Genomic DNA, 22,657 nt, shown 5'->3' on the forward strand with positions numbered 1-22,657 from the left:
TTAGCAGCACATGCCCACTAGCGATGGGTTGTGAAAGATCGAGACATGTGAGGCAATGTTAGTTAGCTAGCGTTGGATTGTAAAGATTTGTGATGTGAGGGATCTTGCCAATATGGAGCATCCGGATCAAATTGATACTTGCAAGAATTGCAATGAAGAATATCTGGCAATGCTGGTAAAGAAAGGTGAGGCTAAATAATTAGTTCTGTCCTAGATTTAGAAAACTAAATCAATTTCTAAAAATTGTTTGCCTTTTAGGATAATTATGGCAATGTTAAGAGTAGTCAAAGGATGTGTGATTAACATTTTTGCTGCTTTACTTAGACAACATACTAGATGAGGACTGATTCTCTGTCTTAACTGACACTGTCTTATGCTCACACTTTGAGCATATTCTGGCAGCCTCCCAGCTTTAAATTCTTCAGCAGCTGCAATGTACTCTGTTATTCTAAGGTGACCTTGGTGGCTTTCGCTCTGTTTAACCCAGCAGAGTGACATTGTGGTTGGTTGGCCCTGGTTTTGAAACTTGCCTACAATGTGCATCACTTTCCAGATTTCTCTTAATTAGCTCAAGAATTCACTGCTGGGATCACGTTCAAAGAACATCCAAAATCGGTGAGTGGCGAAAGAAATAGACCTGAAAAGGATTTAAAGTGAATAGGTTGAAAGGGATGTTTTAATTTTAGTCTACATTGTAGTAGTAAAATATACTAGAAAACGTGGTTTTATGAATGAATGAAACAGATGTTATAGTGAACAATGGGTTATGAATGAATGGGAACCCAGTAGTAATGAATATAGCAAGCTGGTGAGTGAGTTAGTAAAGATAACCCCTCACACAATATCTCACAATATGGGAGTATGTATTCTTTCAATTAGTGATTCCTGATAAACAAGATTGACATTCCTTCACCCCTGAGAATCCCAAGAACAAGAAATTGCATTCTGTAACACTTTGAGCATGTTAAACATTCCAAGACTCCTTTTGACACATCTTTCAGACCTTTGTCTTCTGAGATCTAGAAGTGATGTGGAAGTGTTGGTGTTGGACTGAGGTGGATAATGTTAAAAATCAGACAACACCAGGTTATGGTCCAACAGGGTTTATTTGAAAGTACAAACTTTCAGACCGCTGTTTCTTCGTCAGATAGCTAGTGGGGCAGGATCATAGAACACAGAATTTATAGTGTAAGGTCAAAGTGTCATATATTTGATGCAATATATTGAACAACCTAGACAGCTGTTAAGTCTTTAATCACTTAGAATGGGGATGCAAGTTTGTATTGATTAAAATGTAAATCCCAGAACTACTTTCAAGTTACAGTCCTGAGATAACTTAAGATTTTATGAGTGAATTTAAAAAAAAGGGACATTTCAGCTCAGACAAAACATTAAAGGTGTGAGGTTAGAGTCTGTCTGTATTCCAACCTTGTGTCAGACTGGTTCTATTTCCAAAATAAGAATTTATAAAATGTCACATTGACTGACTACCTATAGATTGTGGTCCATTTGAACAAAATAGAAGTGGATAGAGAAGTGCTTCAAGCTGTTGACAGCTTAATACAGTCCAGCTTCTGTGACAGGCACAGAAATTCCTGTTGTCACCTATCCCCGAAAGAAGCCACTTGTGATTAAAGTTTTCACTCTTATTTTGTATATTGTTAATAGGGGAAACAAAAAACTTGGCCAAAGAGAAATTTCATTAAGTATCTTAAAGAAAGAAAGTGGGGAGTTGGAGAGTGTGAGGAGGACAATCCGAAGCTTAGTGCCTAGGCAACTGAAAGTGAAAGAATTTAAAATTGTGTAGAGTTTTATAGGTTTGTGAGACTCCTGTGCCCAAAATGACTGACTGCTCTGTTACATGCATGGTGATAGGCATAAGACCATAAGAAACAGGAGTAGGCCCCTCAAGCCTGTTTCACTCTTCAAGAGGATCATGGCTGATCAAACAGTCCTTACATCCTTTTTCATGCCCTTTCATCATAACCCTTGATCAGGAATCTACACATATGCAGGGACTCTGTGAAAAGGAGTTCCAAAGACACACTTCTCTGAGAGAAGAAATTCCTCCTCATTCTCAGTCTTAAATTGGCACTTCTTATTCTGAGATTATACCTTCTGGTGCTAGACTCTCCCAGGAGTGGAAAAATCCTTTCTGCATTTAATCCATCAAGCCCCTTAAGAATCTGACATGTTTCAATGATCTTTCAAACTCTTCAGAAAACCCATTTTATAAGCATTTTCAAATATTAATTCCAAGTAATTGAAAATCTTAATGTATTCATCTTGAATACACATTCACGAACATTTAAAATTATATACAATCTTTTATTTTGGCATAAAAACTGAAAATAATGAGAATCTCACTGAGTGCAAAGAAGTGAGAATCCAGAGAAAGTATATTCCTGTCAGGGTGAAAGGAAAGGCTGGTAGGTAAAGGGAATGCTGGATGACTAAAGAGGTTGAGGGTTCGGTTAAGAAAAAGAAAGAAGCATATGTAAGGTATAGACAGGATAGATCGAGTGAATCCTTAGAGTACAAAGGAAGTAGGAGTATACTTAAGAGGGAAATCAGGAGGGCAAAAAGGGGACATGGCAAATAGAATTAAGGAGAATCCAAAGAGTTTTTACAAATGCATTAAGGACAAAAGGGTAACTAGGGAGAGAATAGGGCCCCTCAAAGATCAGCAAGTCGGCCTTTGTGTGGAGCCACAGAAAATGGGGGAAATACTAAATGAGTATTTTGCAACATTATTTACTGTAGAAAAGAATATGGAAGATATAGAATGTAGGGAAATAGATGGTCATATCTTGAAAAATGTCCATATTACAGAGGAGGAAGTGCGGGATGTCTTGAAATGGGTAAAGGTGGATAAATCCCCAGGACCTGATCAGGTGTACCCTAGAACTCTGGGAAGCTAGAGAAGTGATTGCTGGGCCTCTTGCTGAGATACTTGCATCGTCGATAGTCACAGGAGATATGCTGGAGGTTGGCTAACGTGGTGCCACTGTTTAAGAAGGGCAGTAAGGACAAGCCAGGGATCTATAGACCAGTGAGCCTGACATCGGTGGTGGGCGAGTTGTTCGAGGGAATCCTGAGGGACAGGATATACATATATTTGGAAAGGCAAGGACTGAATAGGGATAGTCAACATGGTTTTGTGCGAGGAAAATCATGTCTCACAAACTTGATTGAGTTTTTTGAAGAAGTAACAAAAAAGTAACAAAGAGGATTGATTAGCGCAGAGCGGTGGATGTGATCTATATGGACTTCAGTAAGGCATTCGACAAGGTTCCCCATGGGAGACTGATTAGCAAGGTTAGATCTCACGGAATACAGGGAGAATTAGCCATTTGGATACAGAACTGGCTCAAAGGTTGAAGACAGAGGGTGGTGGTGGAGGGTTGTTTTTCAGATTGGAGGCCTGTGAACAGTGGAGCGCCACAAGGATCGGTGCTGGGTCCTCTACGTTTTGTCATTTACATAAATGATTTGGATGTGAGCATAAGAGGTATGGTTGGTAAGTTTGCGGATGACACCAAAATTGGAGGTGTAGTGGACAGCGAAGAGGGTTACCTCAGGTTACAACAGGATCTTGACCAGATGGGCCAGTGGGCTGAGAAGTGACAAATGCAGTTTAATTGAGATAAAAGGTGCTGCATTTTGGGAAAGCAAATCTTAGCAGGACTTCTACACTTAATGGTAAGTTCCTAGGGAGTGTTGCTGAACAAAGTGACCTTGGAGTGCAGGTTCATAGCTCCTTGAAAGTGGAGTTGCAGGTAGATAGGATAGTGAAGAAGGCGTTTGGAATGCTTTTTTTTATTGGTCAGAGTATGGAGTACAGGAGTTGGGAGGTCACGTTGTGGTTGTACAGAACATTGGTTAGGCCACTGTTTGAATATTGCATGCAATTCTGGTCTCCTTCCTATCAGAAAGACGTTGTGTAACTTGAAAGGGTTCAGAAAAGATTTACAAGGATGTTGCCAGGGTTGGAGGATTGAGCTATAGGGAGAGGATGAACAGGCTGGGGCTGTTTTCCCTGGAGCGTCGGAGGCTGAGGGGTGACCTTATAGAGGTTTACAAAATTATGAGGGGCATGGATAGGGTAAACAGGCAAAGTCTTTTCCTTGGGGTCTGGGAGTCCAGAACTAGAGGGCATAGGTTTAGGGTGAGAGGGGAAAGATATGAAAGAGACCTAAGGGGCAACCTTTTCACGCAGAGGGTGGTACATGTATGGAATGAGTTGCTAGAGGAAGTGATGGAGGCTGGTACAATTGCAACATTTAAGAGACATTTGGATGGGTATATGAATAGGAAGGGTTTGGAAGGATATGGGCTGGGTGCTGGCAGGTAGGACTAGATTGGGTTGGGATATCTGATCGGCATGGATGGGTTGGACCAAAGGGTCTATTTCCATGCTGTACATCTCTATGACTCAGTGCAGTGCTGTGCCATATTATAACGCAATAGTAATTTCTCAAAAGTCGCATTTTGGCTAACCTGCTTCATATAGCTTTAGACTCTGACTCCAAATTGTCCAATTACTTTACAAACTGCATGTTGATTTAGGATCATCCAGCATTTTTCATTGTACAATCAATGTAGGCGTTGATACAGGTTCATAGTACACACAATATTTAGTATTTGATCTTTGTTCACAGTCCTACAGGTTTAGCAACACAAGTGTGAACAAACTTGATATGAGGATGTTGTTTGTTTACAGGACGAGGTCAAAGACCTTGTTTCATGATATTATAGATAAAAGAGCTTATTTAGTATTTGAATCAAGTTCTCGGGTGATGCACTGGATTGTAAGCCTGGCCGTATCAGGTTTGGCTGGACCTTAATGGAGTTGTATTTATATTGCACTAAGTCTGCTGAACCATCATTTTTGATGGTTCCAGTCACCTGCTGACTCTAACTGAAAATTCCCATCCTCATGTTAGCATACCTCCCTTGATCCCATCCTTCTGTACTTTTGTTAACCTGCTGCACAACATCAATCTGTCTGAATTTTCTCTTCCTCCAGTTCTCAACTTGCGCATTCCAATCCTTTGAAACGTTACCACTGCGTACCGCATCTCCATCTCTCCTTAAAACCCACCCCTTTATTATGGTCATTCGATCTGTTAGATCCTCCTTTTGGATTTAGGTCCACATTTTATTTGCTGTCTAAGGCAGTCTTGCACTGTTTCTGCATTCAAGGCTGTATTTAAATGTGGGTTATTGTTAGTCTTGTTCCAAAGGTGTATTAGAGCTTGTTTTGACTCATTAAGTTAATGATTTCAAAGACTTTGGAAATTCCAAGACCCAGCATAAAATATGGTCTGTATTTGTTTTTGAAATTTGAACTTCATTTTCTGTTTTTAAAGCATTCAGGCTTGCATCCAAAAATTCAAATAACATTCCTTGTAAACTTCTACATCAAAGAAGCAAAATACTCAGACTTCCCTTTATTTTAATCTGGGTGCTGACTCAAACAAGCAAACGAAGACTTGTGTTTATATAGTGCCTCTCACAACTTCAGGATGTGCTGAAGTGCTTAAAGAATGCTACAAGCAAAATCACACCAATAGCGATGAGGGAAATGAATAGAAAAAAGTTTTTGTTTCTTTGATATTGTCTGTTAAATATTGGCCAAGATACTGGGGAGGGCAAATCCTCCTCCTCCTTGAAAAGTGATATCATTGGGATCCTTTAGGTCCACTTGGTGTTTTGTTTAAAATACGGTCTGCCTAACAGTGCAACACCAGAACTATCAACCTGGATTTTGTATTCGAGACTTTGGAGCAGGCCTTGAACCCACAAACTACTGTCTTGGAGATGAGAATGCTACTGATTTAGCCGCAGCTGACCATGTTTAGCATTCTCCAGACAACGCTACTGAGAAATCTGTGTGTTTGCCTCCTGTGAATTGCATGCTTTAATTTCTTAGGGACACATCCGCTTGTGTCTTCCTAGAAAGCAAGCAGTTAAACTAGCAAAATGATGAATTAATGAACTAATTTCACTGCACAATCACTGTCGTATCCCCTCGCAACACTTTGTATGAACATTGCTGGAATTCAACCAGTTGGAATCCTGCATGCCCCTCTGATACTGACAAGTCTAGAAGTATTGAGTATCTAATAAAAAGGATAATCAAAAGAAGCTTGGGGCCAATTAGGGATCAACAAAGGGAAAAGTCACACACTATAAGAGCCTAATTCAGGAGTTCATGGAGGTGATTTTTTTTTAAAAGTTGTCTAGAATCTGGCCAGTCCACAATAACCAGTACACCGTGCAGAGCTGTGAATACATAAGCCAAATGGAGTGGTTTGCAATGTGCATGGTGTCAGGTTGGCTATATTTGATAACAATCTTACCTCTGAGCTACAATGTCATTTTGAGTCACATTCCAGTCTTGAGTGCACAGCCCAGGCTGACACTATATGTGATATTCTGAGAAGGTGCTGTATTTCATGCACAATGTTAAATCAAGGCAGCTTCTGTAAGGTAAACATGAAATAATCCATCATATCATTGTAAAGAACAGGGAAATTTTCCTTTGATGTCTTGGCAGATATTTAGTCTGTTGAAATAGACTTTGTGTGTATTTAAAGCAGGGATGTTAAATTTCTGCTAGATTGATACTTGGACAAACAAACTGAAACCAGTTTGTAAACAACAACAGCTAGTTCAACCTCTCACTCATCTTACAGGATTTGGGACTTCAGTATTGTTGAAGGTCATGAGTACAAAGTCGAGATGATTATATTTAAGTGCAATATGCTTAATTATAAATCCACTGGACCTCTCTCTCTCTCTCTCTCTCTCTCTCTTTTTCAGTTCTTCCCAATTCCCCTCGAGCTGTTTGTTCAATGTTCATGAGTGAAGTTAAGCTGAATGATATCAGCCCCAAGTAATGAATTACTGTTCTATTCTCTTCACCACCCCCCCCCCCCCCCCCCCCCCCCACCACCACAAACAAACCCATCCAATGTCTCCAGCTCAATTCCTACTTGTATTTCCTATTTATATTGGGGGTCAAGGTCCTTGGGGTGAATATTCGGAGAGTTTCTGTTGCAGTGGTACTGACTCCTATCACATTCATCCTCTATAGCCGTACCCAGTTCAACCCACCAGGGCTCAGCATCTGTTTAGAAACTAGCAACGTGTTCTTAATCAGCCCCTCATCAGGTACAACAGAGCAGTGTGAAAATGTAGGGATGTTGCATAAATATAGGTTAGATATAGAGAACTTAGATACTTTACTTCACATGACCTGTTCTCAATCCTTAACAAAGCATATCTTAATTCTGCAAAGGGCAGACAGAGTAAATAGGGAGTGACTTTTCAACAGCAGGAGGGTGCAGATTTAAAAGTATAATTAATTTTTTTTATGATGGCACTTTTTTTGTGTTAATGTAACATCTGCAAAGCTCTGTTGTGCAAATAGAATTACGTTCTCCTTTTTTTCCCTCTTGTTTGTTTTAACCCAAAGTTTAAAAAGTTGTCTATTTTTCTAATTTCTACCTCCCCCAGTTCTCAGTTCCAACAGAGTGGATCAGATGACTAGGACATACAATGACACCGATATGGTTACGCACCTACTGGCTGAGGTGAGCTATGCTTTAGCTGCAATAACATTACCTTAAGTAAGCCATTGTAAAGGGAAATGTTTAGAAATCAAAAAAGGAGCATTAACATCTGGTATGCCAGTAGTGTTCTATAGTATGTAGCGCTGAAACTGAGACACAGACTGGTGTAAATTTGACACCTCATCTCTTTTACAATCAATATTTGAAATTTTCACAGTTAGAATCATTCTGCAGTGGAAGCAATTTAGCTTATTGTAGTTACAATGGCTTTTTGAAAACCTACCCCCAATCAGTCATCTTTGCTCTTCTTCCATTCTGTAGATTTATCTCCAAATTTATTTTTCCTTTTTGAAAAATACTTTTGAATCTTCTTCCAGGCAGTGGTTTACAGGTTATCATAATTAACTGAGTAATAAGTAATCATCTTCTCTCTTCTGAGTCTTCAGCCAATTATCTTAAATATATGGTCTCAAATTATGGGCCCTGCTGCCAGTAGAAATGGTTTCTCCCTTTATCTCTATCATAATCTCTTTCTAAATACTCCCTCTTAGTTTATTCCCTGAGGTTGAACATCTTTTCCTAGTTGAAAAGATGCCTGTACTTCTCTTCATGTTGCGTTCTTACTCGCACCTTCAACTGATTATTTGAACATCATAGAGATTGCGATAATCAAGTAAACTTCCGGTATTTGAGGTTTACAATTTTTGCCAGTTGAGTCAAGAGTGCCAGTTCATAAGATGCTGGTTACAACAAAGTTTGCTGTATTTGTTGGGATAGATGGTAGATTTGTGGAGTTGAAGAAGTGAATTGAATGTGCAACCATAAGAATGTGATGCTTCAAGATATGAACTCATTATACCTATGAAAATGTCATTTTGCATTTGTTTTTATTTGGCAGAGAGATCGCGATTTGGAATTGGCTGCCCGAATAGGTCAGTCCTTATTGCATAGGAACCGGGTATTGACGGAGAGAAATGAGCTCTTGGAAGAACAGTTGGTTCAGGCTTACGATCAAGTGAGTGGTTACTTTCAAATCACAAGTGTGCTTAAGTGTGAAATCAAACACCATTATTTCACCTTTAGGAAAGGAAATGTGTTCTTTTTTCAACCTAGCCCACAAGTGACTCTAGTCCAATGCTAATGCCCTTTGAAGTGGTTTAGCATGCCTCTCAGTCAAAAGAGTAATGACAATAGACAATAGATGCAGGAGGAGGCCATTCAGCCCTTCGAGCCTGCACCGCCATTCAATATGATCATGGCTGATCTTTCCCAATCAGTATCCTGTTCCAGCCTTATCTCCATACCCCTTGACTCCACTATCTTTAAGAGCTCTATCCAATTCTTTCTTAAATGAATCCAGAGACTGGGCCTCCACTGCCCTCTGGGGCAGAGCATTCCACACAGCCAGTCTTTCAGCTCCACATCCGAGAATTAATAGATAAAACAATAAAAATCTCACGTTTTAAAAAAGAACTGAATCAAATGCTTGAGTAGACTTTATAACGTGGTATTAATTTAAACATATAGCCTTTGAAGTCAGAAAGTTTTCATTTGAGTCCAGTATGATTCTTCTTCGGGTCAGAAGAGGAATCATATTGATCTCATAACGTTAATTCTATTTCTCTTCACTGATGCCACCAGAACTGTTCAGTTTCTCCAGTACATTGTTTTTATTTCAAATCTTCACACCTAAAATACTGTACTTTTATCCTTTTGAAATCCATTGTTTTGATGGCAGAAAGGGTGTTGGTAGCTCTGGTATAGACTGCTCTGGATATCTGCTCCCAAGTTTTTCCAATTGATGTTTGAATACTTAATGTACATCCTGTGGGAAATCAGCATCTCCCAGTTTGTGGATGCTGCAATGCAATGCAGCATTCCTGCAGAAGAAGTGCATTCACAGCATGCAGTGGTTGTTCAGGGAGCAAAAAAAAATCATTAACAGCTGCAGTCAGTGGCTTGCATTAAATATGATTTGGAGGTGCCGGTGTTAGACTGGGGTGTACAAAGTTACATATCTCACAATACCAGGTTATAGTCCAACAGGTTTAATTGGAAGCACTAGCTTTCAGAGCGCTACTCCTTCATCAACCTGATGAAGGAGAAGTGCTCCGAAAGCTAGTGCTTCCAATTAAACCTATTGGACTATAACCTGGTGTTGTGAGACTTATAACTTTGCATTAAATATACGCTCTTGATATGTTTTATTTATGTTTTTGAAACATGGTTAAAGTGCCTAGTTTTGTTCACAAAGCAGCTGGTATTTACTGATTTGCAGTAGCTCCCACTCCAAGAGAGTCTTGAATTTTTAAAATTCTCATTTTGATTGTTAGCATACGACTATGGCCTTAGTTCTGTCTGTTTCTGTAATCTTGGCAATTCTTCTGTGAGATCTCTGTATTCATCCAATTCTGGACTTCTGCATATTCCTGATTTTCATTATCCTCCTGTCTACCCCCTGGTGTTTATAGGAGTGCCTTAAGCTATCTCGGCCCCAATGTCTGGAAGTCCCTCTCTAAACATCTCTCGTTCCTCCGTTTAAAATGTTCTTTAAAACTGATCTTGGGTTACATATCCTAGTATCCCCTTCTTTGGTTTGTTGTCAGTTTATGTTTGATTCAGTGATTTTAGATGCTTGGCTGCTTTAAAGGTGCTAGTCAAACAAAAACAGAAATTCTGGAAGTACTCAGTGGTGAGGCAGTATCTATGGAGAGAAAAACAGAGCTATTGTTACAAATCGAAAGCCCGGTTGTGAAGAAAGATTATTGATCTAAAACAGTAATTCTTCTTCTCTCCACTGCCTCTGATGCTGCCTAACCTGCTTGCATCTGATCAGCATTTCCTTAGTTTTGTTTTAGTCCAAATTTGTAGTATTTTGCTTCTGTACTAGAATTGTTCATTTTGTGCATTACACACAAACTTTCAACTTCCTTAAGTCAAGTAAACATACAAGTGCCACTACACATTGTTTGAAGGTAGGTGATGGGCATGTACTTTTTCTTCAGAATCCATAACGTCCAAGTGTGCCTGACCTTTTACACCAGTATAATGTAAGGCATGAATGTCAAACTATAAAGGGGTGAAGATGTAAGAAGGAGTGACTTAAAGCTTTGTAAAAGAGGCTACTTTTGGATTCCAGGTAATCCAAGATGGAGGACGGGAAAAAATTGTGACTCTTTTTTTGAGATATTTTCAATGTTGGAGCTGATTTCCTGATTCTTGAAGCAGTAATTACTATTTTGTAAGCTGTTGCATTGTTTTGGAACTTGAGGGGGGGAAAAGATGAAAACGACACTTCTTTTTAAAAAAAAGAGGAAGAGAGAGGGAGGTGGGAAAAACCAAGCAGTGAACTTTTGCACAGCTGACTTCCTCTGCTGTTAGTTGCCCCAGGATAGGGAAGTTCAGAACTAGAGGGCATAGGTTTAAGGTGAAAGGGGTAGGATTTAAAAAGGATCTAAGGGGCAATATTTTCAGAAGTGGTGTATGGAATTAGCTGCCAGAGGAAGTGGTGGAGGCTGGTACAATTACAGTATTTAAAAGGCATCTGGATGGGTATATGAATAGGAAGGGTTTAGAGGGATATGGGCCAAATGCTGGCAAATGGGACTAGATCAGTTTAGGATATCTGGTCGATATGGATGAGTTGGGCTGAAGGGTCTGTTTCCGTGCTGTACATCTGTGACTGAGTTGAACAGATGATGGGAATGTGGGATCTGGTTGTTGAAAACACAGAATTTGTAGTGTACATTTCCAAAGCAAATTATCTCCAATGAAATACTCTTGTGGTGAAGTCACAATCGTAATTTGTGAAACTCAGTGCCAATTTGCATCGAGCAAGGTCCCACAGACAGCAATGTGACAATGTAACCTGTTTTAGGTCAAGAGCAGCTCTGAAAGCAGAATACTGGGAACAATTCCCCAACTCTCTTCCTCTACCGATGAATGTTGCCCTTCAGATTCAATGGTATTCTGTATTTTCCAATTATCCGTCATTTAGACCATGTTCTTTCTGTTAGGTTAACCAACTGCAGCATGAGCTGACCAAGAAGGATGACCTCCTGCGAGTGGTGGCCAATGCTTCAGAGGAGAGTGAATCTGACTCCAGCTGCTCTACACCACTCCGCCAAAATGAGTCATTTCACCTGTCGCACAGCTTGATGCAACTGGATGCTTTGCAGATTAAACTGCGAGAACTGGAGGATGAAAACCTCTCTCTTCGTTCTGAGGTTGGTGTTGTGACAGAACCCTGAATTTAGAATAACACAGGTGTACCAGACGCATCACAAGCCTAGTTGTATATTTGTTTTGTTTGTGAGAGACATTTGACATGCAAATGATCATATTCGAAGGATATGCTGGTCGGTTTAGAAAGGTATGCATGTAGGGTGGGTAGGAGGCTCGTGCAGCACACCAATTACCCTGAATGGCTTTTTCCTAACATTGTATAATTCTGTGTATTTCATTGGGCTGGTATCATTCTAACCATATGTGATTTACACTTTTTAAACTCCAAGCTACCAACTAAGATCAAATTTGTCTATTTGAATACAATCCTAAAACAACTGCAGTGTAAAGAAAGCCATTCAGTCTGTGTAGACTGTCTTAGAAGCTACACTGGTTTTCAAGTGGTAGATGTCTGCATTCACATCTGAGACAAGTGGACACAGAGGAAGGAGTCTTGAGTGGACCAGTGCTGTGTGTGTTGATGTGAAATTGCCAAGGCACCCTGGCTTGGACAGTGTCGAATCATGGAATCTCTACAGTTTGGTAAAACAGGCCATTTGGCCCATCGAGTCACTCCGAAGAGCATCCAATCCAGACTGACCTCCCTATCCTATCCCTGTAACCCTACATTTTCCATGGCTAACCCACCTAGCCTGCACATCCCTGGACATTATGGGCAATTTAGTATGGCTAATCTACCTAACATGCATATCTTTGGACAGTAGGAGGAAACCTGAGCACCTGGAAGAAACCCATGCAAACACAAGTAGAATGTGTAAACTCTTCACAGACAGTTTCCTGAGGCTGGAATCAAACCCAGATCCCTGGCATTGTGAGGCAGCGGTGCTAATTACTGAGCCGCTGTGCTGCTCTGTCAATTTATTTGGCATTTATTTGACACACATAGGATTTAAACTTTTATATTTTCATCAACATTTTAGCTCGTACCTTATATAGAGTTATCTCAAGATTGTTTACTAGCAAAGTGCATTTGCAGTAACAGACCAGCCCTAATTTAGTTTTATATTTGCATTTTTTCCTCATATAAAATAATGGAAAACATGAGACTGCACCAATTCCAAACAGGTCATTTGACTATGATGTTCCATGGAAAGGAAGTGTGCATGTCTGTAAGTGCCTTTCATCAGGCAAGGGCAAAATGACCCATACTCAATAGAGTGTTTTTTGAAATTCTGTCACAGGCAAGGTCTGTGTTCCCTAGAGTTTAGAAGTAATCTCAAAATGATAGATGCTAAGAAGCTTTTTGCTCTGACTGAGGAGTATAAAACATGGGGATCATTTCAGAATAAGGGATTGACCATTTAAGACTGAAGTGAGAGTAAGTCTCTTTATTTGAAAGAGTTATGGAGTTTGCTACCACAGAGGACCATGGACACATTTCAAGACAGAGATGGAGAATCTTTGGATACTAGAAAAAAATCAAGGAATTAAGGGTTAATTAGAGAAGATGAGGTGGAAGATCAGCTATAGTTGAACCTTTTACTTGGCCTTAACGAGGTGTGGGCTTCGCTCCTTTGACTGGTATTTATTGCCCATCCATAGTTGCCCTTGAGAAGGTGGTGGTGTGCCAGGCCTTGAACTGCAGTCCATGGGATGTAGGTATACCTGCAGTACAGTCAGGAAGGCAATCCCAGAATTTTGATGTAGCAACTGTAAAAGAACAGTGATACAGTTTCACATTCCAAGGTGTGTGGCTTAAAAAGAAGTTGCTGGTAGTGCTCCCAGTCATATACTGCTCCTGTCCTCCTTGATGTTGGAGGTTATGGATTTGGAAGGTACTGTTGAGGGAGGTTTGGGGAGTTACTGCAGTGTGTTTTATAGGTGGTATACACTGCCACCACTCTGCCTTTCTGGTGGAAGGAGTGAACTGTTAAGGTGGTGGATTGGATGCTACTTGTTTTGCCAAGCTGCTTGAATGTTTTTGGAGCTACGCTCATCCAGGTAAGCAGTGAGTTCAACACACTCTTGAATTGTGCATTATAGATAGTAGACAGGTTTTTGAGAACCAGAAGGTAAGTTACTTGTAGAATTCCCAGCTTCTGACCTGCTGTTGAAGCTGCAATATTTATATGGCTGGTCTAGCTCATCAGTAAAGTCTAGGGTATTGGTAGTGGGAGAATTCAGCGATGTTGATGCCATTGAATATCAAGGAGATAATCAGCTGATTGGTTGTCGTTTGGCTTTCATCAGCCCAGTCTTGGATATTGACCAGGTCGAGAGTCTCAAATGATGCTGAGTTGTATTGAACTGTGGAGCAGGGTTGAAGGGCTGAATGAATTATTCCTAGTTCAAATCTATTGTTCTTATGAGGAGAGTTTACCTTTTGTTCAGCATCTTTTTATGGATTCAACGTTATATCTGGGGAACTCGAAGCAGAGTTGGGACCTTGTGTCCCATCTGTGCTCACAGTAGTTTTGTTTTCCTTTCACTGGTTTGGTGTTGCGCTGAAAATATCTATGACTACTCAACTTTTGGATTTCTGCCCGTGAACCAAATTATATACTATTGGTGAATAAACAATTTTCAAAGAGTTCCATAAGGCTACCACAATCAAGGTTTGGATAATTTAAACTTGCTGTTCAGAATTAAATTAAACTTTCAGAACTGTGTGGGCCCAGAGGTAACATGACCTTGGTGAAAAGAGTGGTCACTGTGTAGGACAGCCGCAATCGGTAGTATTAATGCTAAGTAGTGTGACCAAGACTAGGCATTTAGGCACTAGATAGCACCAATGCTGCTAATCTAACTTGCACCAGTTAACTCAACCTAGGCAAGTGGTATGGGATTCTGGGAGCATACAACCTGGATTAGCACCCTGAGGTTGTACAAAGAGCCACCTTGATTAGCAGCACATTGCTAGTGAGTATGACCAGGAATAGTGGTGCATAGAATCCCTCTAGTGTGGAAGTAAGCCACTCAGCCCATTGAGTCCACACCGACCCTTCGAAGAGCATCCCACCCAGATTCACCTCCCTACCCTATTCTTGTAACCATGCATTTCCCATGGTTCATCTATCTAGCCTGCACGTCCCTAGACAATATAGGCAATTTAGTATGGCCAATCCACTTAACCAATGATGCACATCTTTGGACTGTGGGAGGAAACTGAAGCACCCGCAGGAAACCTACACAGATGCAGGTGAATGTGCAAACTCCACAGACAGCCCCCAAGAGTAGAATTGAACCGGGTGCCTGGTGCTTTAATGCAGCAGTGCTAACCACTGAGCCACCGTGTCACCCAATGTAGATGCCCTGGAATTGTCACCGAGATTAGCAGCAGGTCACTTGTTAGTGTGAATCAAATATCACTTCTCTTTGGATTTTCTTGGTGCCAGTCTCTGAGTTCTCCAACTGAAATTCTTTAACAGCAGAGCTGATAGTGGCTGAGGTTCTGTTCAAGGTTAATGACTGTTCGAAATTGCACCTATAATTTTTATTCCTGGAACTGAAAACTTATCATAAAACTGTTGTTTAATTTGCAATATTGTGAATGAATATTTACACTTAATCCTTAACATGCTCAGTCACAGTGCCAAATACTAGGCCTGTTACCTTGAAATTAGCTGTACACAGAGATATAGTACATCCCTTAAAGGATCAGATTAAGGCTTATGACAGATGAGATAAAATGACACACCAGTTAATGTGTTGACCCTGGTTTAAACTTAGTCTAATCTATTATAATAAAAGTACCCTCTGTGATAATACAACTGATATGGAACATACTTGGAAAATTCTGCCTGTTTTTAAGGCATAAGTGTTTCAGGAATAAAGCTGCCACAATTTGTCTGTTCCATTTACGTCCTGATGATGGTTAGAGAGGAAAATGGCACATTCACATCAGTTTGTTAGGTGGGAATTTGCTTTCAGCAGGTAGACAGTGAAAGAGCGTGTTATTGGAATAATATAGGAGCTGTAACTGCAACCAAGGGCCTGGTGTCAACCTTATTCTAAGTTTCATGCAAATAAATATATTTGTTTACAGTTGAGCATTTGTTTAATTCTGTGCTATCTTTCTGACATCGATATTGAACTGTAAGCATGCGAGTGCCAACACTCCCTTATAAACATTGGGTGCTGTCGGAGGACCTGATGCTGGAAAGTACCAACTGCAGTATGCTATGAAGAAATAATTTGTCTATGTCCTTACTTTGTCTGATTGCTGTCTGTTTCTTTGTTCCAAAGGCTTGTCACCTGAAGACAGAAACGATCAACTATGAAGAGAAGGAACAGCAGTTGGTCAATGACTGTGTGAAGGAGTTAAGTAAGTACAATTAAAGGAAAAGAGAGACTTGCATTTATGTAATGACCAGAAATTCAATCGAGGTCAGAAACACTATTTCTGACTGTGATCAGACATTTAAAAAAAAATACAAATACATTTAGATGACTTTGGAATGTCCTAGATGAGCGCTTCTAGTTATGAAACAGGAGAGACTGTCCAGAAATCCTTGCAGCTAGCAGGGGAGAAAATCAGAGTTGAAAGCGCGTCCCCTTTTGCAGCAGTAAAATGTGGTGTTCTGCAATTTTAAACATTCAGTGCAGCCAGCAACTACTGTTAAAGGCCAAGCACATGTGAGAGTTGGGGTAGAATGCCACATGGCTGAAAGGGATTGATTGTCAGGAAATAAAAGCATGTCTAGGGTAGGTCAAGAGATCTGATCCAGGCTGTGAGTAGGGACTTGGGGTTGAGAATTGCTGCAGGATCTGGAAGAATGGCAGCATGTCAAGGTGCGTCTCGTCGGATTGAGGGAGTGTCTGACTACGGCAGTGCAGTGGTGAGATATTGAGTTGGTAGGGGTCAGTTTCAGTTTAATAGATAGCCAAATTTTTAATACTCTAACTTTTCCTGGTAATTACTAAGCTGAAGTAAGTCTGGACTATCTGATGTTTCCCACTTTCTTAGAGGGTTACAGACATGGGAATATCCTGTTGGAAATTTCAATTTCATGGGCAGTTTCAATGGAGTCAGTGACATTGGAATTTCTGTATGGGCTCAATGTTCAACTCCACTCGATACTGCTGCAATGAATATCTTGTCATTGGAATAGTTAGTCAGTGACTTTCACAATCTGATGTTAGAATGACAGCCAGTGAAGTGCTTTAGACTAGTCACCACTGTTATACTCGCCCATTTTTCTTTAAAATTATGCCACGAGATCTTTTACATATATCTACAAGAACAGGCTGGATGTAAGAGGATTTTCAAAACTTAGCACTAGTGTCTCAGTTGGACACGTAGGAAATCTGTCAATCATACGATTTGAATGAAGTTATCCACAATCTTCACTTGTTGAAACACCTTTTCAGTATTAATTCTTAAACTTTCCCAATTTTACATTTAAGGTATCACTTGATAGGTGCCTTCTCTGTCTTGGCAGTCTACACTAAAGTGCCAGCTAGAATTTTGTTAAGAGTTAAATTGAATACCAGAGGATGTATGCAGTCCGTACTCCAGACTGTCATGTCCAACTGAAAATCATGGCTTCTGTGCAAAAAAATTGTCTGTCATTTTATTGCAGCAAATTCTGAATCTGCAACCATGATTTTTAAATCTGGTGATGTTAGTCTTTAAAGCCAGTACAATCTGTAATTGTAAATCTTTAACCTCTCTCTGGGAGTTCATGTCCTGTGGTCAAGCACCGGTCAGTGCAGTGCTTAGTCATATAGATCATAAGGTCCTTTGGTTCAGTTCTTTTTTGTATGTTGTATCATTTTGTTCTTCATCTGGTGGTGTTCTGTAATGCCTTCTGTGTTTGCCCTTTTAAGGCAGATTTGGGAGGTTCTATTGGAAGAAGCCCAGTATCTGCAGTACCTCACGGAATTCGTGTTGATTGGAATGATCTGTCACATTCACGCATTCACTATCACTTTGTCTTCTTAACTTACCTTATCCTTCCATTTCTCTTTTTGTTTTTCCTTTTCTGAAGAAGAAACAAATATCCAGATTTCCAACCTGGCAGACGAACTCTCCAGAAAGAATGATGACATTGCACGTCACCAGGAGGAGATCACCAACTTGCTCAGTCAAATTGTGGAGCTGCAGCTTAAAGTCAAAGAGGCAAGTGTGAAATACTTGTGAACTGTGGCATAAATTTTAACAGAAATTCTATCAACAAGGCTGGTGTGGAGGCCTGCCTACCACTTGGGTTTTGTTTCGATTTCAAAACATGTCATGGATTTTGATGCTTCTTTTCCCAGTGTGCCATTGAAAAAGAGGAACTTAAACAGCATTTGCAGGCATCCAAAGATGCCCAAAGACAGCTCACGGCAGAAGTGAGTATTCCACTTTTTAGCCCTATGCCAATTTTAATGTTTTTACAGTAGTGGTGCATTTTCATGTTTCAGGTTGCACCTGCTCTAACCTCAGGCAAGCAATTCTGACTCTGGTGAAGTGAACATAGAATAAAATGTAGGAGCAGAAGTAGACCATTTGTCATCAAGTCCGCTCTGCTATTCAGTGAGATTGTGACTGATCTAATAATCTAGGAGAAAGTGAGGACTGCAGATGCTGGAGATCAGAGCTGAAAAATGTGTTGCTGGAAAAGTGCAGCAGGTCAGGCAGCATCCAAGGAGCAGAAGAATCGACGTTTCGGACATAAGCCCTTCTTCAGGAATGAAGGGCTTTTCATTCCTGAAGAAGGGCTTATGTCCGAAACGTCGATTCTCCTGCTCCTTGTATGCTGCCTGACCTGCGCTTTTCCAGCAACACATTTTTCAGCACTGATCTAATAATCCTCAATTCTGCTTTCCTATCTTGTCCCAATAACACTCGATTCTCATTTATAAATCTGCCCATCTCGGCCTTGAGTATGCTTAACAATTGTGCCTCAGTACTTTTCCATATCCAGTCGTTCAGTCTTAGTAATAGTGTCCATTTGGTGCTCAGTTATGGCAGATATTGCTTATACTTGTGTACAATGGGATTGATTTAAGAGAACTATATTTCTACTCAAGTCAAATTTCAGTATAGAATGGACCAATCTATCCCACTAGGCGAACTAATCTACTAGGCATGTAACAAGTCGAGTTAATGATATTCCTAGTTTTCTTCAGTTAAAAGTTAGACTTAGATTTTATAACTCCAAAATCAATCTAGAAGCTATGGGGAAGGTGTGAAAATGATTCATGAGGCTGCGACCAGAACTAACCAGGTGCAAGACTGAACAGGCTGAGGCTCTTTCCTAAAGAGAAGGTTGTAGGGTTGATAGGGTAAATGTTTTGATTTTTAGAGGAGTATCGAAATGTGAACCATAACAATAAGACAGTCACCAATAAATTCGATGAGGAATTTCAGAATAAAGTTCTCAACACTGGAGTGGAGTGCATGAAACTTTGTTACAGGGAGGAGTTGAAGTAAATGGTTTAGATGCATTCATGGGGAAGCTACATAAACATGAGGGAAAAGGAATAGAAGGAGATGCTGGTTGTCTGGGATGAGGAAGCTGAGTGGAAGTTTGTGTGGAGTACAACTATTAGCATTGACTATTTGGGCTGAAAGATCACTTTCTTGTAATAGCTAAAGAACATCTTAAAGACCAAATGTGGAATGCAAATCTCTTACTGTATTACTAACCTAATGTATGAAGGTCTTTTCAGCGTATATTGTTCTATCTTTAATAAAGAGTATAACATATATAAATGGTGGCCCCTGTACCAGTTCACGTTTAAATTAGTCAGTCCCTACTTTGATTCTACTGTTGTTGTGCAGTACTGGATCATTCTCAAAAAATCTTGGTCCCTAGATTTCATTAAAATTTCTCAGAGTTGCACTTGAATTTACAAGGTTCTGACTCTGAGGCAAGAATACTATCGACTGAGTGTGAACTAGTCAGAAAAGCACCTTCCGTCACAATATAGAGGGAATTAATGTGCAATTTGGAGAAATCTCCAACAGCAGAACTGTGTGTGTGAATAGCTATCATTAAGGAATTGATTTATACCTTTTTTCCTAATTCACTGTCTAATCCACCTGATTTCTGATCTTGCATTTTAAGATGCCATCATATAAAATAGCCAAGTTGCAAAATGTCTCAACACTAAAGTTGTGTTGTTGGTTTGCTGCTGCCCCTTGCCTTTATTGCCATAGTTAAGGTGGACTGAATGGATGTCATTCCCCATTCCTCCTGTCACACAGCTGAGAATGTACTGTATTGATGGCACCCTCACATTCTGGAAAGGGAGGGTGGGTCACGTTGCCCGATGTGACAGAATGTGGTGTTTCCAAAGTTTGTGGATTGTTCTTTCACATTTTAATCTTGCCCCTGTTCACTGCAGCTACTCGAAGTGCAAGATCGGCATGCTGAGTGTTTAGGAATATTGCATGAATCCCAAGAGGAACTAAAAGAATTGCGAAACAAATCAACATCATCCTCACTTCAGCGGCCCCAGTCCTACAGCATGTTCCCAATGGTATGGAGTCATTGCTTCAAATCCACACTTTTTTTTAAACAGTCAATGCATTAAAATCTTACTGTTTAAATCATGGGTATTGACTTTAGAGCAAAAGATCTGGACAAGGTTTCCAGGTTTCCACTGTTGGCTTGCACACCAGCCCCATGCATATAGCAATGTGACGACTTTGACTTTTATAATAATGCATGGTCTGATGTTATACAAGACTTTGATATTCATATTGGAGTTACGGTACATATTTAATGCTCCTGATATTTTTTTTCTTTAAAATTTTACAACTCTCCAAGGCTTCTTCAACGGCACCTGGCTAACCTTTATATCTCAAAGGTTGAGGGCAACAGTTGCATGGGACTATCAGCACGTGCAAGTTCCCTACAGACACTAACCATGCTGACATGGAACTGTGTCATTATTCCTTCACTGTCACTGGATCCAAATCCCTAAACACACTCTATAACAGTGTTGGGGTGTACTCACACCCTATGGACTGCAGTCATTCAAGAAGGCAGCTCCCCATCAACTCAGGCAATTGAGGAAGGGCATTAAATGCAGGCCTAGCCAGCATTGCCCAAATCAAGGGAAAGAATTGGGGGAGAAAAGGTAGGTTTGGAAACTGAATATGCAATGTGTTATCTTTACAGGACTCCATAGCTGCTGAGATTGAGGGAAGCATGCGGCGAGAGCTAAATCTGGAAGAGTCAACCATTCAAGACCAAAGGTAATTGGAAATAGTTCATCTGCTCCATTATTGTTCCAACTGCACTTTGAATGGACAAAGTTTTGTTTGAACAGAACTTGAGCGTCACAAATCTAAAAATGGATCTCCTTCCCATCCTTTCTTTGTGGAATACAGAGCAGGTTTAGGTCACTTAATCCCTCTGATGTTCCACCATTCAATTACATCATGACTAATCTGTGTTTTAACTCCACCTTTGGTTCCATATTCTTTGATACCATCACCTGATTTAAATGGTTCACCTCGTGCATCTTTGTGTTTTTGCCTCAGGAATCAACATAAACGGGTTTTCCATACCGTCAGAAGTATCAATGAAACTATACAATCCCACAAGTTGGCATCCCCACTGGGATCTATTCCAGGATCTGGTTGCTCATCTGTTGTCATGACAGTGAAACCGCACCAATCTGTCATGGGGACAACTGATACAAAGCTGACAAAGAACGCTGCAAGTGAACAGGGTGCTCACTGGTAAGTAGCAAACAAAAATAAACTGTCCTTTGACTGGCCAAAGTTAGTGAGCAGGTCAGCTAAAGGAAAAGCATATGAATTGCTTTTATGTGCTGGGAGTCTGGTGTTTCAGCACAATGCCTGAAGAATTATTTAATGCTCTCTATCAAGCTCAACAAACTGAATCATAGCACAAAACTGGAGCTGAACTGCGTTCTGTTCCCACTGTGTGTTATTGCTAGCTCAGTTATTAGCGACCTTGCATTTTAGCTGTTTTGCACTAGCATTGGTGCGCTTATTAACTTATGGCTTTATGTGGAGATAGAATGAAGTTCATATGAAATAAGAACAAAGTGAAGGGGAAACTCAGCAGATATGGCAGCAACTGCGGAGAAAGAAACAGGGTTAACATTCAGTTTCCAATATAGAGTCATAGAGATGTACAGCATGGAAACAGACCCTTCGGTCCAACCCGTCCATGCTGACCAGATATCCCAACCCAATCTAGTCCCATCTGCCAGCACCCGGCCCATATCCCTCCAAACCCTTCCTATTCATATATCCATCCAAATGCCTCTTAAACGTTGCAATTGTCCCAGCCTCCACCACTTCCTCTGGCTGCTCATTCGATACACGTACCACCCTCTGCGTGAAAAAGTTGCCCCTTAGGTCTCTTTTATATCTATCCCCTCTCACCCTAAACCTATGCCATCTAGTTCTGGACTCCCCGACCCCAGGGAAAAGACTTTGCCTGTTTACCCTATCCATGTCCCTCATAATTTTGTAAACCTCAATAAGGTCACCCCTCAGCCTCCGACACTGCAGGGAAAACTGCTCCAGCCTGTTCAGCCTCTCCCTGTAGCTCAAATCCTCCAACCCTGGCAACATCCTTGTAAATCTTTTCTGAACCCTTTCAAGTTTCACAACATCTTTCCGATAGGAAGGAAATCAGAATTGCACGCAATATTCCAACAGTGGCCTAACCAATGTCCTGTACAGCCACAACATGACTCCCAACTCCTGTACTCAATAGTCTGACCAATAAAGGAAAGCGTACCAAATGCCTTCACTATCCTATCTACCTGCGACTCCACTTTCAAGGAGCTATGAACCTGCACTCCAAGGTCTCTTTGTTCAGCAACACTCCCTAGGACCTTGGCAGGACTTATACACTTCATGGTAAGATTTGCTTTCCCAAAATGCAGCACCTCGCATTTATCTGAATTAAACT

The 22,657-nt window shown here is 40.5% G+C and overlaps 1 protein-coding gene across 3 annotated transcripts in view; it reads left to right on the plus strand.

Moving 5' to 3' along the window:
• The window catches only part of trak2 (trafficking protein, kinesin binding 2), a 79,047-nt gene that overhangs the window by 43,977 nt on the left and 12,413 nt on the right, over window positions 1-22,657 (plus strand). For 2 of the 3 annotated variants that reach the window (XM_072578534.1, XM_072578536.1), the window contains 9 exons: window positions 7,525-7,601; window positions 8,479-8,595; window positions 11,597-11,806; window positions 16,011-16,089; window positions 17,756-17,886; window positions 18,027-18,101; window positions 20,103-20,237; window positions 20,882-20,958; window positions 21,247-21,447. In XM_072578534.1, the coding sequence (XP_072434635.1) occupies window positions 7,525-7,601; window positions 8,479-8,595; window positions 11,597-11,806; window positions 16,011-16,089; window positions 17,756-17,886; window positions 18,027-18,101; window positions 20,103-20,237; window positions 20,882-20,958; window positions 21,247-21,447 (1,102 nt within the window). Of the gene's footprint in view, window positions 186-7,524; window positions 7,602-8,478; window positions 8,596-11,596; window positions 11,807-16,010; window positions 16,090-17,755; window positions 17,887-18,026; window positions 18,102-20,102; window positions 20,238-20,881; window positions 20,959-21,246; window positions 21,448-22,657 lie in introns of all 3 variants that reach the window. The other variant, XM_072578535.1, reaches the window with a different exon arrangement.

This window comes from Chiloscyllium punctatum, chromosome 10, assembly GCF_047496795.1.
Source record: "Chiloscyllium punctatum isolate Juve2018m chromosome 10, sChiPun1.3, whole genome shotgun sequence".
In the NCBI taxonomy this organism is placed as follows: domain Eukaryota; kingdom Metazoa; phylum Chordata; class Chondrichthyes; order Orectolobiformes; family Hemiscylliidae; genus Chiloscyllium; species Chiloscyllium punctatum.